Here is a 13,870-nt window from a genome sequence, read left to right as displayed (position 1 = left end):
CTGGGTGCTGGTAGGCAAACTGGTAGTAGTCGCTCTATGAGTAGAGGGCTGCAAGGGACATTTCCTGGCTACATAGTGTACAGGTTTACAGGTTTACAGGTTTGTTACCTTTGCCTGCTTGCGGCTCTGTCAGTATGAAAAGCGCATTGAGTTGCATCTTGTGAGAAATGCGCTATACAAATAAAACTTAATTTGATTTGATTTGATTTGTTGATCAGAAGGTCATGAGTTCAAATACCACCTGGGAACACCACCACTAGTGTGCTCTGGAGTAAGGTGCCAAGTTAGCCCGAAGTTACTCCATGGAGACTGTCCCGGTAATCTCTAATTGTAAGTCCCCTTGGATAAAAAGGGTCTGGTAAATGGTTAAAAACCAAACGGTACGGGTCTGCAAGATTACTGGGGATATAAGTGGAATGAGTCCCTACTGCTCAACTTTCTTCCAGATGGTGAGAGGAGTGAGTTGTTGCGACAAGGTCAGAGAGGAAGTGGATGGGGTATGGCCACGGACCACAGGAAGTGGTGCCGCTTGGTTTGACCCCAGGAAACGGCTGTCGCTCAGAACAAGGAGGTTGATGGGATGTCTCGAGATGTCACGACCTCTGACCTTTTACACTATCCAACCGCGGCCCCCACCTCCTTCCATACCTCTCTCTCTCTCTCTGTCTCTCTCTCTCTGTCTCTCTCTGTCTCTCTCTCTGTCTCTCTCTCTCTCTGTCTCTCTCTCTGTCTCTCTCTCTCTGTCTCCCTCTCTATCTCTCTCTGTCTCTCTCTCTCTCTCTGTCTCTCTCTCTCTCTCTCTCTCTCTCTCTCTCTCTCTCTACCACCGAATCTTCTGCCTTTCCTCCGACCCGCTCTCCCTCCACTCCCCCCTCACCCCAGGTCTCTGTCCTTCCGTCTCTCTTCCTCTCCCCTCCCTCTTCCTTCCCTCCCCCCCTCTTTCTTCCATCCCTCCCGTCTCCTCTTCCCTTTTCTCCTCAGTACACCGCTCACTGTCCTGTCCTTCCTTCCATCTCCCCCTATCTCTCCCTCCTCCCCTTCCCTTCTACCTCCTCCCCCCCCCCCCCCTCTCTCTCCATCCCTCCGTGCCCCTGGAGCCTGGCTAGAAAAGCTTTTGTGGATAATTGATCGTCAGGAGGGGGGGCGATCGATGCCAGACGCCTTGACTGAGAGCCTCCTCATTTCCTAGTGCCTCTCCCTGTCTCTGTGTTTGTCTTTGTCTCTCTCTCCCCCTCCCTCCCTCTCTCTCTCTCTCTTTTCTCTCCCCCCTCTCTGTCTCTCACATTCTCGCTCTTTCTCCATCTCCCTCCCCATCTCCTCTTACGTGGGGCAGAGTACATTAAGTATTTTTGTATGTGCATTGTACTACGGTAGCCCCAGCAGGCCACAATGCACCAAAGCATTTCCGCAAACCCCGTAGTGGTTCTCTATGAGGTGAATAAATACTCCTAATGGCCTGTGTGAAGGGTGGGGACAAAATGCCTGAACACACAAAATGCCTGAGACAGATTTCTAACGTGCCCAAATGTTTTTACAACCCCTGTCGCGTCTATACAAGTGTTTCTAACACGTCATAACCATAGAATTAGAATTTATAGAATGGACACACATTACAATACATGAAGGCAACAGCGAAAACTGGTGAATGTACGTATTTAGCATGTATGTATGTTGCATGTATGTAGGCTTCCTGGGAGCTGGCTTGATGATTTTTGTGCCGAAACAGCTGAATGAGAAGTATAATGTACCTCACTCTCTCTCTCTCTCCCTCTCCCTCTCCCTCTCCCCTCTCCCTCCTTCCCTCTCCCTCTCCCCGCTCTCTCTCTTCTCTCTCTCTCTCTCTCTCTCTCTCTCTCTCTCTCTCTCTCTCTCTCTCTCTCTCTCTCTCTCTCTCTCTCCCTCTCAGGTATAACCACAGAGGGCATTTACAGGGTGAGCGGGAACAAGTCGGAGATGGACAGCATGCAGAGACAGTTTGACCAAGGTGAGTCTTGACCGTGTTCTAGAGTGTGTGTGTGTGTGTGTGTGTGTGTGTGTGTGTGTGTGTGTGTGTGTGTGTGTGTGTGTGTATGTATGAATCTGGCGATGGTGGTCAGAGATAAAGTGTCCAATCGATGGATGAACCTTGGACCAAGAGACGACAGTACAATCACACAAGAAGGACCGGTTCCCCTATAGCTGGGACTGAAGATAGCACTTAGCCACGCCCCTACAGCACAGTGCTCTTTTATCCAATCGTAGGCCTTTAAATTCAATGCTGGGGAGAGGATGAGTGGAAAACGTCCAGGAAAAGGGTAGACAATTGGGACGTCTCTCTCTCTCTCTCTCTCTCTCTCTCTCTCTCTCTGTCTCTCTCTCTCTCTCTCTCTACTTTCTTCAACAGGGAGTTAATGAGAAAATGGCTTTTTAATTAAGTCCCTTTCTCTCATTTTCTCTTTTCCTCTCCCTCTCTGTGTTTAACAGTGAGCTCATGTCGGTGAAGGGTGTGTGTGTGTGTGTGTGTGTGTGTGTGTGTGTGTTGTGTGTGTGCGCGCGTGTGTGTGCAGTTGTGTTGTTCCTCTGCTGATGCTAGGCTAACCCCCCTCTCCACTACATCCTCTCCCTGTGTGTCCCCTATACTGAGCCGGACCTGCGTCCAATGGGATGTGTGTTTGGATGTGCGCGGGCGTGTGTGTGTGTGTGTGTGTGTGTGTGTGTGTGTGTATTCTCATGTTCCCTCTCTCTCTGTCTCGTAGACCATAACCTGGACCTGGTGGAGAAGGACTTCACGTTGAACACGGTGGCCGGCGCCATGAAGGGCTTCTTCTCTGAGCTGCCAGACCCCTGGTGCCCTACAGCCACCAGATAGACCTGGTGGAGGCCTTCAGTAAGACATGGGACTGGGGTGGGAGGGGGAGGGAGGGAGGGAGAGGGGCTGGGGTGGGAGGGGGTAGGGGGAGGCCTTCAGTAAGACCTGGGACTAGGGTTGGGAGGGGGAGGGAGGGAGGGAGGGGCTGGGGTGGGAGGGAGGGGATGGGGGAGAGAGAGAGGGAGGGGGGAGGGCTGGGGGAGGGGGATGGAGGGGCTAGGGTTGGAGGGGGGAGGGAGGGGCTAGGGAGGGGGGAGGGGTGGAGGGGGTGGGGGGAGGCCTTCAGTAAGACATGGGGGTGGAGGGGGGTGGGGGGGGGAGGGAGGGAGGGGCTGGGGTGGGGGGAGAGGGAGAGAGGGGCTGGGGTGGAGCGAGTGAGTGTGTGTATAGTGAGTGTGTATAGTGAGTGTGTATAGTGAGTGTGACTGCTCCATAATGGCTGTTATGGACACACAGGAGACACTGTGATGTCATGGTGATTAGAGGGGTGATGTCAGACTCTCTCCTGGCATTGCTGGACACCATGAGGACTGTGTGTGTGTGTGTGTGTGTGTGTGTGTGTGTGTGTGTGTGTGTGTGTGTGTGTGTGTAGTACATGGGTGTGTGTGCTCAGTAGCATGTGGTCATTGCTGTGTGCTGCAGGGAGTCCTCTCTGTACAGTGACTGCAGTTTGCCAGTGACAGACATGTTTCTGCCCCTTGTTTTGTTCTTTACCCTCCTCCTCCTCTCTCCTCCTCTCTTCTCTCTCTTCTTCCCCTCTCTTCCTCCCCTCTCTTCCTCCCCTCATTTCTAACTAACCTGCTTTAATTTCTCTTCCTCTCCTCCTCCTCCTCCCACCCATCTCTCTCTCTCCCCTCCTCTCATCTCTCTCTCTCTCTCTCCCCTCCTCTCATCTCTCTCTCTCTCTCTCTCCCCTCCTCTCATCTCTCTCTCTCTCTCTCTCTCCCCTCCTCTCATCTCTCTCTCTCTCTCTCTCCCCTCCTCTCATCTCTCTCTCCTCTCCCTCTCTCTTCCAGAGATCAACGACAGGGAGCAGAGGTTCCACACCATGAAGGAGGTTCTCCGGCGGTTCCCCAGGGAGAACTACGACGTCTTCAAATACGTCATCAACCACTTGAACAAGTAAGTGACAGTCAGTCAGTCAGCGAGACTGGGCCCTGCTCTGTGACAGCTCCTGCTGACTCTACTCTGACACTGTCACCCCCCCCCCCCGGGACCTCACCACCCTCTCACAGGCTGCGTCAGCCCTTTGACTCATCTCTAGTCGTCTTAACGGACCTATCGCTAAGCCACGGTCCCCCAAAATAGAAATTGTCCAATCATATCACAGCAAAAGTCACTACAGGCAGAAAACTGACAAACGGACAAACAACTCGCTGATATCTGATGGTGAAAAGCTTCTAGGCGAAATATTCTTGTCATCTTTAAAAAAATATGGTCTATTACTTGCTGTGGTAAATCAGAAATCAGAAATGTGCCAACTCCCGCCGTTGTAAGTCATTGAATGTCATTCAGTCACGGTCGGTCGGTCAGTCAGTCACTGTCAGTGAAGCGTTGTTTGTTTGTCTGAGTTTCCAAAGGGGGCGTGGCTTAGCGATAGGTCCATTAAATTCTAAACAGTTCTACACTTTCGAGCGTCTGTTGCGTGTCATGTTTTTTCTCAACCTTTTTGGTGTGAAACAAGCCCCCCTATATAGTCTCACTCGCCATTTCGTTGGATTTCATCTTGCTTGTTTTGGATAAAATCCCCCTAATAATAATAATTCCCCCTTTTTCCCCTAATAATACTACATATTATAATGTTTTTGGGTGAATTTGTGAATGAGCACCAATCTCTTTCTCTCTCTCTCTCTGTCTCTCTGTCTCTCTCTCTCTCTCCCTCTCTCTCTGTCTCTCTGTCTCTCTCCCCCCCCTCCCCCCTCCCCCCCCCAGGGTGAGCCAGAACCACCGATCCAACCTGATGACCAGCGAGAACCTGTCCATCTGCTTCTGGCCCACGCTGATGCGGCCCGACTTCACCACCATGGACGCGCTGACGGCCACGCGCACCTACCAGACAATCATCGAGTCCTTCATCCACCAGTGCGCTTTCTTCTTCTACAATCAGCCCGTGCTGGCTGAGACGCCGGGCCGGGGCGGGGGGGACCACCACCACCACCACCACCACATGGGCGGCGGCCTCCTCCTCTCCGCGGGGGGCGGGCACCACGCGCCCTCCTCCCCCACCTCCACCCTCTCCCTCTCCTCCTCCACCGCCCCTCCCTCTGTCTCCGCTCCCTACGTGTTCCCCTCCACGCCCCCCACCATCCCGTACTACGGCCCCGCCCGGAGTCAACACCAACACCAACAACACCACCAACAACAGCAACAGTCCCCTCCTCACACCCCCACCCCCCCCACTACCACCACCACCACCTCCACCACCCCCCAGTCCCCTATCCAGGCCCTGCTGCCCCCCCTGCACCCACACCACCCCCCCACGGAACAACACACACTGTGAAAACGACGAGGGATAGAAAGCGAGAGAGAGAGAGAGAGAGAGAGAGATTGGGAGGAAGAGGCAAGAGAAGAATGTTTAAGACGGGAGAGGTTTTGAAAAGTGACGAGTAAGATGGATGGTGGGTGGGGCGGGGGGCGGGGGGGCGGAGAGAGAGAGAGATCAGGAGGAATCTCAGGGAGGGAGGGAGGGAGGAGGAGGAGGAGGAGGAGGAGGAGGAGTGGTGGATGCAGAATGTGTGGGAGGAACGCAAGTGTTTGTGGGTGCGGAGAGAGAGGGGGGCTAGCCAACCTTAATTGCTTTTTTAAGATATGGACGGCACACACAACACACAGCACAACACACAACACACAACACACACAACACACAACACACACAAAACACAACACACAGCACACAACACACAGCACACAACACACAGCACAACACACAACACACAACACAACACACAACACAACACAGTGGAGGCGGGGGAAGGGGGAACTTGAATGGAGCTGAGACAATCTGGGATTCAAAACAACAAACCAAGCGCTATTCCGGGTCTTTCCGTACGGATAGTTCTGGAGAACCACACCAGACCTCCTAGACTGAGCTATGGATGCAAAGGACCCCTGGCTATACCCTGAGATCAAAACTATGGTTTTAACCAAAAGTGACATGACAGGAGTATTGTGTGTGTTACAATTCCATTGTTCACATACAACGGTGTAAAACAAGCTTATGTTGGGTTCGGATGGGGGTAAGACAGTTGAAATAAGGTCACGAGGCATCGATATGTTCTATTCTAGAACTATTCTAGAATTCTATTCTAGAATCGATGGCTGGATATCGTTCATTTGACAGTGAAACGTGGAGGGAGCGTTCGACCCCCGCCCTTCTAAAGCAGCACAACAAACTGTTTTCTTCCAACTGTCGTCCCCTGGTCGTACTCCCTTCCATGTCCTCTGTCCCCCATCTCCACTGCCTTAGAGAGAGACCCCCTAAAAACACACACACGCACACACACACACCCCACGCTAGAACCCTCACCCCTGAAACACGCTTCACTTCAACCTTAAGGAACCGTTACCAACGGGACCGCGAGCAGAGGGCATCTGTGGGGGGAGGAAGGGGATGGGTGAGAGAGAGAGAGAGAGAGAGAGAGAGAGAGAGAGAGAGAGAGAGAGAGAGAGACGCAGGGAGGCAGATGAACTGTGTACAGACCTTCTGGCTGGACCTCCGGTAGCTTCTTCTTTGTGTTTTGTTTAGTTTGTTGGGCCGCTGTTACCAGGTCGGACATGGACACAACGAAAAGACACGGCTTCGCCTGTTGCCCTGGAGGGAGTGGCCTGTTCTGCTCTTTCAAAACACTGACTTGCACATTTTCAAAACAGCCCAACAACCCCCTCCTCTGCCATCCCCATCCCCATCCCTGTCCCAAACACACACACACACACACACACACACACACACACACACACAGTTTCGGTGTCAGCAACATGAATCTCGAACCAACTGGATCTGCTTGGAGGCCGGAGCATGGAACTGTGATACTCTCTCTCGTAACCCCATTGCATCTTGGTCTAGCTCCCCCCCCCCCCTCCTCCTCTCTCCCCCTACTCTCTCCTCTTCCCCCCCATGCCGCAGGGCCTCCAGAGTAACGCTGGAAGACTTGTACTTAGTTTTTCTTTCTACCTTGTCTCTCTCTCTCTCTCTCTCTCTCTCTCTCTCTCTCTCTCTCTCTCTCTCTCTCTCTCACATGCTTCCATTTTTATTTTCCAAACTGTGGATCAGTTTCAGAGAATTCCCTTTTGACGACTTGTCTTGTCTGTCCAATCAGAATGCACTCTCTCACACAGGAAGTCCCTCCTCTTTTTCGTGGCAGCGGTACTTCTCGTTGGCCCCTTGTGTGCTTCCTGTGAAGGGGGGGAGTAGCTGGCAGTGAGGGGGGCGGGGGGGGGGATTGGTATTGGGAAGAGGTGGGCTTCAGGGATGCACTTTAATGGACCTCTGGACAACACTAAAGGCTCTTAGAGACGACAGACCGCTGGAGACAGACGTGAGATTCTCATTCCAGGAACATTCCCAGGAAGGAGAGAGGAGTCCTATAACCCCACTGACAGGCTGCAGGGAACTCAACCCTTCCTCTTCCTCACCCTTCCTCTTCTCATACCCAGAGGTTTCGGGCAACTTGGAGAGATGTGTGTGTGTGTGCTGTGTGTGTGTGTGTGTGTGGTCTGTGTGTGTGTGTGTGTGTGTGGCACGACTCATTCAAGACCCCTATGACACGTGTTAAGACTGGGAGAATGCCAGAGCACTTTTGAGACACTTCTTCTTGAGGTGAGAAAACGCCACAAGACGACGACGTCCCTCCCAAACCTTTTACTGTGGTCCAGGAGCGCCCTCTGGTGGGCAAAACAAGGACTGCAGTTCTCATCTTGCTCTTACCCCCCCCCTCCCCCCACTGCCAGTAGGCAGGAAATACCCGACCCCCCCACCGCCACCACCTCCACCTCCGCCATTTGGTTTAACACTAGATATTCTTAAACGGTGTAATTTTATATCAAATGTCAAATAAGTAACGAACTTCAGAGAACCACCAAGGCTCCTAATCTGCATTTGGGGCAGAATGCCAAGTGGATGGTGATGATGAAGCTGTGTGGAGCTGCATTGAGACGACCCTGTGGATTCCAACCCTCTCCTCTCTTGCCCTTTGACCCCAGCCAGCCGTACGCACGACCAGTGACAGCATGGATGATTCCTCACGGTCCTTGGCTGTGTGTTTGTTGGTTAGCCACTTCCTGGAAAGGGAACCACCACTTCCTACCACCACTGTTCCTTTTTGTGACACTTTGTGTCACTTTGTGGCATCCTTCCCTCTCTCCGTGGACAGGACAGACCGTCTATTCATCCCTGCCAGTCTGGTTGGACTGGGGATCGAGGATCACAGCATTCCCTGGCTCTGCTCCGTGGTTGTCATAGAAACCTTTGTGATTGTTAGAAGAACGTTTTCTGCCCGCATTATGATGAGGTTGATGAGTGTGTGTGTGTGTGTGTCTGTGTCTGTGTGTGTGTGTGTGCACATATGTGCAGACCCGAGGTGAGGTCTGTTCCACTTGTCTCTCCAGTTGGTCCCCAGTCGTCTAGAGCGACATACTTCCTCACCCAATCACTACGAGTTTCACCCCCCTGTCCACCAACTCAATGACCTCTTAGCAGTCTACGAAACTACCTAGATGGGTGTGTGGGGGTTGTGTGTGAGTGTGTGTGTGGGTGGGTGGGTGTGTGAGTGTGTCAGAACAGGGAACAGTGGAAAAAGAAAGCATTTAGCCTGGTGTTCATATTACCCCTTACACTTTTCTGGAAGCTGGACCTGATCACACTTCTGCATCCCTTTTTGCTCTAGGTTTATTTTTCAGAGAGAGAGAGAGAGAGGGATAAGAAAGGAAAAGAGAGATAGGGGGAGGGGCGGGGGGGGGGGGGTCAATATTTGGGAGATGGAGGGGTGAGTGGGGGGGGGGTCACAAACTCTGGTACTTGTGTTTGAATGCCAGCCAGTGGCGTTCACCTGTTTATATCCTGTGTGTTGATACTGTGCAGAACTGTGAGGGCACCAAAGACTGTGCAAGAAAATAAAAAAGGGTGGGTGGGGGAGAGAGAGAGAGCGAGAGAGAGAGAGAGAGAGGGGGGGAAGAAAGAAAGAAGGAAAAAAAACTGTTGTATTAAAAAAAAATGGGGGGAGATTGGTTCAGCGATCATCTGTGGCTGCATTGCTTTTCTTTTTTCTTTTTCTTTTTTGGTTTTTGCAACAATGGTGACAGATTGTCTGTTAAGTTAAAAACAAGCAAACTATATTCAAATGGTTGTTTATTTGTATGTTGGCGGGGGTTGGGGGGGAGGGTAGGGAGGGTAGGGTGGGGGTCTAACACGGGAGACAGCCTTTAGTCAACGGTGATAAGAGTACAACAAAAACAGAACGTTTCTTTTTATGTTTTATTTTAATAATTACAAAAACAAAAACAACAACTTTTTTAACAATTTTTGTGGAAAAAGGTGTGAGGAGGAGACCAGCCGATTATAGTGCATGATTTCTGCCCAGGCTAGGGAGGGGGCTCCACCACTCTCAGTATTTAAGAGAAGAAGAAGAAGAAAAATAACTGAAATAAAAGGAAAAAATGAAAATGTTTAAAAAAGAAAATGAAGTAAACCTTAAAAAAGATTCATAAAAAAAAAAACGCTGTCATTATTTGCTAAGAGTATGGTAATTTGTCTCAATGGGAATGGTGTATACAGCAAGGCCTTACGTGATCTGTATCATAGTTAATAAATCAATCTTGTAAAGATCCGCCTCCTGTCTCTCTGTCCTGTGTGCGTGTGCGTGTGTGTGTGTGTGTGTGTACACATGCGTATCAGTGTCTCCTTCATCTGTCCTTGCTTTCTCTGTCTGTCTCTCCAATGCAGAATACGTGATCAAGTTGTCATTGGTGTGCATTTGTTTTTCCTCAATAAGCAGTTGAGAGAGTGTGGATTCCTCTCGACAAGTGTGATATCTATATGATATGATATCTACTCTATATGATATTATATCTACTCTGTAAGGGCTACATTCTTCTGACTGAAATATGAAGACGAACTTGTTGGCTATGTATTGTCAGGACTAACTGTTGTACAGTATTCTAAAAACGAAAAAAAAGGGATATTCAATGTCTTGCATATTGGAGTCTTAGCTTTCACACATGGTGAGATCAAAATCAAATGAAAATTATGAATTGTGTGGCATGGTCGCGCTATTCACTCATGACTTTTCACTGTCCTGGTGCCCCAGTGCTGGAATGAGCTTCCCACTGCTGTCAGGACTGCAGAGTCACTACCTATCTGCTGTCAGGACTGCAGAGTCACTACCTATCTGCTGTCAGGACTGCAGAGTCACTACCTATCTGCTGTCAGGACTGCAGAGTCACTACCTATCTGCTGTCAGGACTGCAGAGTCACTACCTATCTGCTGTCAGGACTGCAGAGTCACTACCTAACTGCTGTCAGGACTGCAGAGTCGCTACCTATCTGCTGTCAGGACTGCAGAGTCACTACCTATCTTCTGTCAGGACTGCAGAGTCACTACCTATCTGCTGTCAGGACTGCAGAGTCTCTACCTATCTTCTGTCAGGACTGCAGAGTCACTACCTATCTGCTGTCAGGACTGCAGAGTCACTACCTATCTTCTGTCAGGACTGCAGAGTCACTACCTATCTTCTGTCAGGACTGCAGAGTCACTACCTATCTTCTGTCAGGACTGCAGAGTCACTACCTATCTGCTGTCAGGACTGCAGAGTCACTACCTATCTGCTGTCAGGACTGCAGAGTCACTACCTATCTTCTATCAGGACTGCAGAGTCACTACCTATCTGCTGTCAGGACTGCAGAGTCTCTACCTATCTGCTGTCAGGACTGCAGAGTTACTACCTATCTCCTGTCAGGACTGCAGAGTCTACTATCTTCTGTCAGGACTGAAGAGTCACTACCTATCTTCCTCCGACTGAAGACCTCCATCTCTTCAGGCTACATCTCGACTGTCCCTACTATAGACCTCTACATCCCCACTCTACTATAAATAAGTAATTCTTCCTTCTTCTAGCATTGTGACTGCCAATGGCCCCTGATCCTAGCCCTGGTGTAACCCTGGCCCTGACCCTGGTCTTAGCATAGATTAGTTTTTCTTATTATGACTGATGTATATACGTAGATGATTCACTTACTTTAGACAAATGTACTTGTTGTAAGTCTCTTTGGATAAAAGCGTCTGCTAAATGTCTAAAATCTGTAAATGTAATATTCATAGGCGCTCTAGTACTACAACTAACAGCACACACACCAGGGTTCCCGCGCTGGTCTTAAAAAGTCTTAAAGTCTAAAATCCAGCAATCCAATTCACAAGGCCTAAAAAGGGCTCAAATGTCAGTTATTCGGTCTAAAAATGAGGTGCTAGGTCTTAAAAATGAGATCCTATAGTGGATAGTGTACATAGCCTTTATTTATGTAAACCAGCTCCTTCCCTTCTTGTGTTTTTTTTTTTTTCAGTTTTTTTTTTTTTCTTTCCTAACACCAGGGGAGCCACCCCTCCTAAATTTCGTTGTATGGTACCTGTACTGTAGCAATGACAATAAAGACCATTCATTCATTCAAATCAGTCCGACCACATCTATTTACGCAGAAATGAATCAAGCTGGAACCCAAAAAATGCCAATTCGCTTCCTTTTTTGTCTGTATGGCAGTGAAATCCCTAATTTCACCACCTCGAGGATGACAAAAAGCTATCATGTGGCGTCGCGAATAGGTAAAAAATTATATTCAAAGAGGTCTGTCTGAGTGGCCTCTATCTCTCTATCTGCCCCGCCCGCCCCGGCCAGCCTTGGTGCCTGTGTGTGAGGATGGAGAGAGGGCTCGGTGCCATTTCGGGGTCCCCACATCTGACCTTTTCATTGAGTTGGACGCAAAGGAAATCCATTCTCATGACCTTTCTGAACGCAAGTCTTCATCGGGTCTGACACCGGGAAAAGAGTGTCTGATCGGGGGCTGAAAAGGGCAGGCCCACGAGCACACTGTACGCCTGACCTTTAACCTTTAGGGGGATCATGGAGGGGGGTGGGTGGGCTGTTTGTGACGTCATCTTTCCAAGTCACTTAAATCACCTTTCTTTCCCATTCCGATGCTGGTTTGGACTTCAGCAGATCGTCTCGACCATGTTGAAATAGAGGGAGATGTTTCTGTTGTACTTTTACTACTTTAGTTTTTCCTTGCCTGTAGGACAACAAAGGTAAAAATGGGTTCATCGTACTCCACTCCCCTATTGGGTTGTTAAGTCGTGACGTGTTTCCATGTCCAACGTTGGCTGAGGCGCTCTCCTTATATCCTTCAGACCTTTTTGTCTGTATGGCAGTGAAATCCCTAATTTCATCACCTCGAGGATGACAAAAAGCTATCATGTTGTGGTGTCGCGAATAGGTCTAAAACTCTATCCAAAGAGGTCGAAAAACTTGTTGAAACTTGTAGGAACCCTGTAAACGGCTGGTTTGTAGACTACACAGGGCCTAACATAAAAGCACTAGGCTGCACTTACGCATTGCAACCACTAGGCGGCTTCCTTGTCCCACAATTGGGCCAGTCACAGTGGAAGCCTAGATGCATTATCTCCATGTGAGCCGGCCGTGCATGGGTTAACATTTTGGAGCCGATAGGGAGACAGAGAAGACTATAATACTGAATAATTGTGAAAATTATCTTCTCAAGAAACCTTTCATTTTGATGTTCAACATCACAGCGTTTTTTTTTTTTTTTTTTTTCACTCTGCCAGGTAGGCCTATAAGTAGGGTTGGGGACCGAAAATCGGTACCGGTATATACCGGTTACTTTACATTCGGTATCTACCTACCGACCGTACCGAATTGCAAAGGAGATTTCGGTACCTCATTTCGGTACTTTTCTATCACGCCCCCCCTAGTGTCCGGTGTCATGCAACAGTCAACTGGTGACTCGTGACGTCACATCGCCTGTTACATTTCCACTCAGTGCGTGTCGTCGTGGTAGTGAGCTGAGCAGTTGTGTTACGAGTTAAGAAGAGTGAGTGAAAGCATATATACTAAATGAATTGTATTATTATTATTATTATTATTATTATTATATTATCATCATCATATTATCGCATTTCGCTACGAGGTCACCGAGAATGCCGAAGGCCCTAATGAAGCAGCGTTCTAAAGTGTGGCTGCATTTCACCCGACTCGAAAACAACGCGAAGTGTGTAGGAAAGGTAAGTTTGTAGTCAAAATGCTTAAAATCATTGGCGTGTAATAAAGCAGGGAACACATCTAACTTGATGAAACACCTGGCAACGCACGGGATACATTCAAGGGTAGGACTGAGGGTGCACCGTGTTTGAGAGCTTGCGCAACCCGAATGTAAAGTAACCGGTATATACCGGTATGTACCCTACCTATAAGCCTATCACACTCCCACTTCAAACTCCAGATATACTTTTTTAATGGATAATAGAAATGATTAATTCCCAGCCGTAAGTTACTTAGCCAATGGCTACGGCTACATGGATTGGTTTGGGTTACCCAAAGAAGTGTGATTAAAAAAAGTTCAAAGGAATAGTGCAGAAGGGGAGAGAGAGAGAGAGAGACCAGGAAAAAAAACATTTAGGGCGGCGGTATCAAAATGTCAAGTTAAAACCCACATCCTATATACAATGTGCAGGTTTTTCCATTTTATTTTACAAACATCATTGATTGGCAACAGACATCAGACAATAATAATCCCAATATAGTTATATCTACCAATCCAGGCATAATACCAATATATAGGTTTTGGGTTAGTTTTTGGTGGATTTAGCGGTTTTTAGACTGAATGTTAGGCTGGAAATGATCAATCCCATCTGGCAACCCACCAGCCTCTGGTCAGTCCAGGCACGTCCCGGCGCTCATCCGTGTCCGTCTCCCCCCCCCTCCTCATCCGTGTCCGTCTCCCCCCCCTCCTCATCCGTGTCCGTC

General features: G+C 49.2%; 2 protein-coding genes across 2 annotated transcripts in view; one reads left to right on the top strand and one right to left on the bottom strand.

Moving 5' to 3' along the window:
- Positions 1-5,457, top strand: part of arhgap35a (Rho GTPase activating protein 35a) — a 73,108-nt gene extending 67,651 nt beyond the window's left edge. The window contains 5 exon segments of the mRNA XM_080545399.1: positions 1,907-1,984; positions 2,736-2,822; positions 2,825-2,866; positions 3,865-3,970; positions 4,781-5,457. Of these exon segments, the coding sequence (XP_080401525.1) occupies positions 1,907-1,984; positions 2,736-2,822; positions 2,825-2,866; positions 3,865-3,970; positions 4,781-5,348 (881 nt within the window). The 3' untranslated portion in view covers positions 5,349-5,457.
- egln2 (egl-9 family hypoxia-inducible factor 2) overlaps positions 1-13,870 on the bottom strand; it is a 646,007-nt gene that overhangs the window by 448,897 nt on the left and 183,240 nt on the right. The gene's annotated exons all lie outside the window — the stretch shown is intronic.

This window comes from Nansenia antarctica (genome assembly GCF_963989245.1).
Source record: "Nansenia antarctica genome assembly, chromosome: 14".
NCBI classification, from domain to species: domain Eukaryota; kingdom Metazoa; phylum Chordata; class Actinopteri; order Argentiniformes; family Microstomatidae; genus Nansenia; species Nansenia antarctica.
The sequence above is the reverse complement of the archived record's forward strand: the minus strand, read 5'-3'. Positions and strand labels throughout refer to the sequence as shown.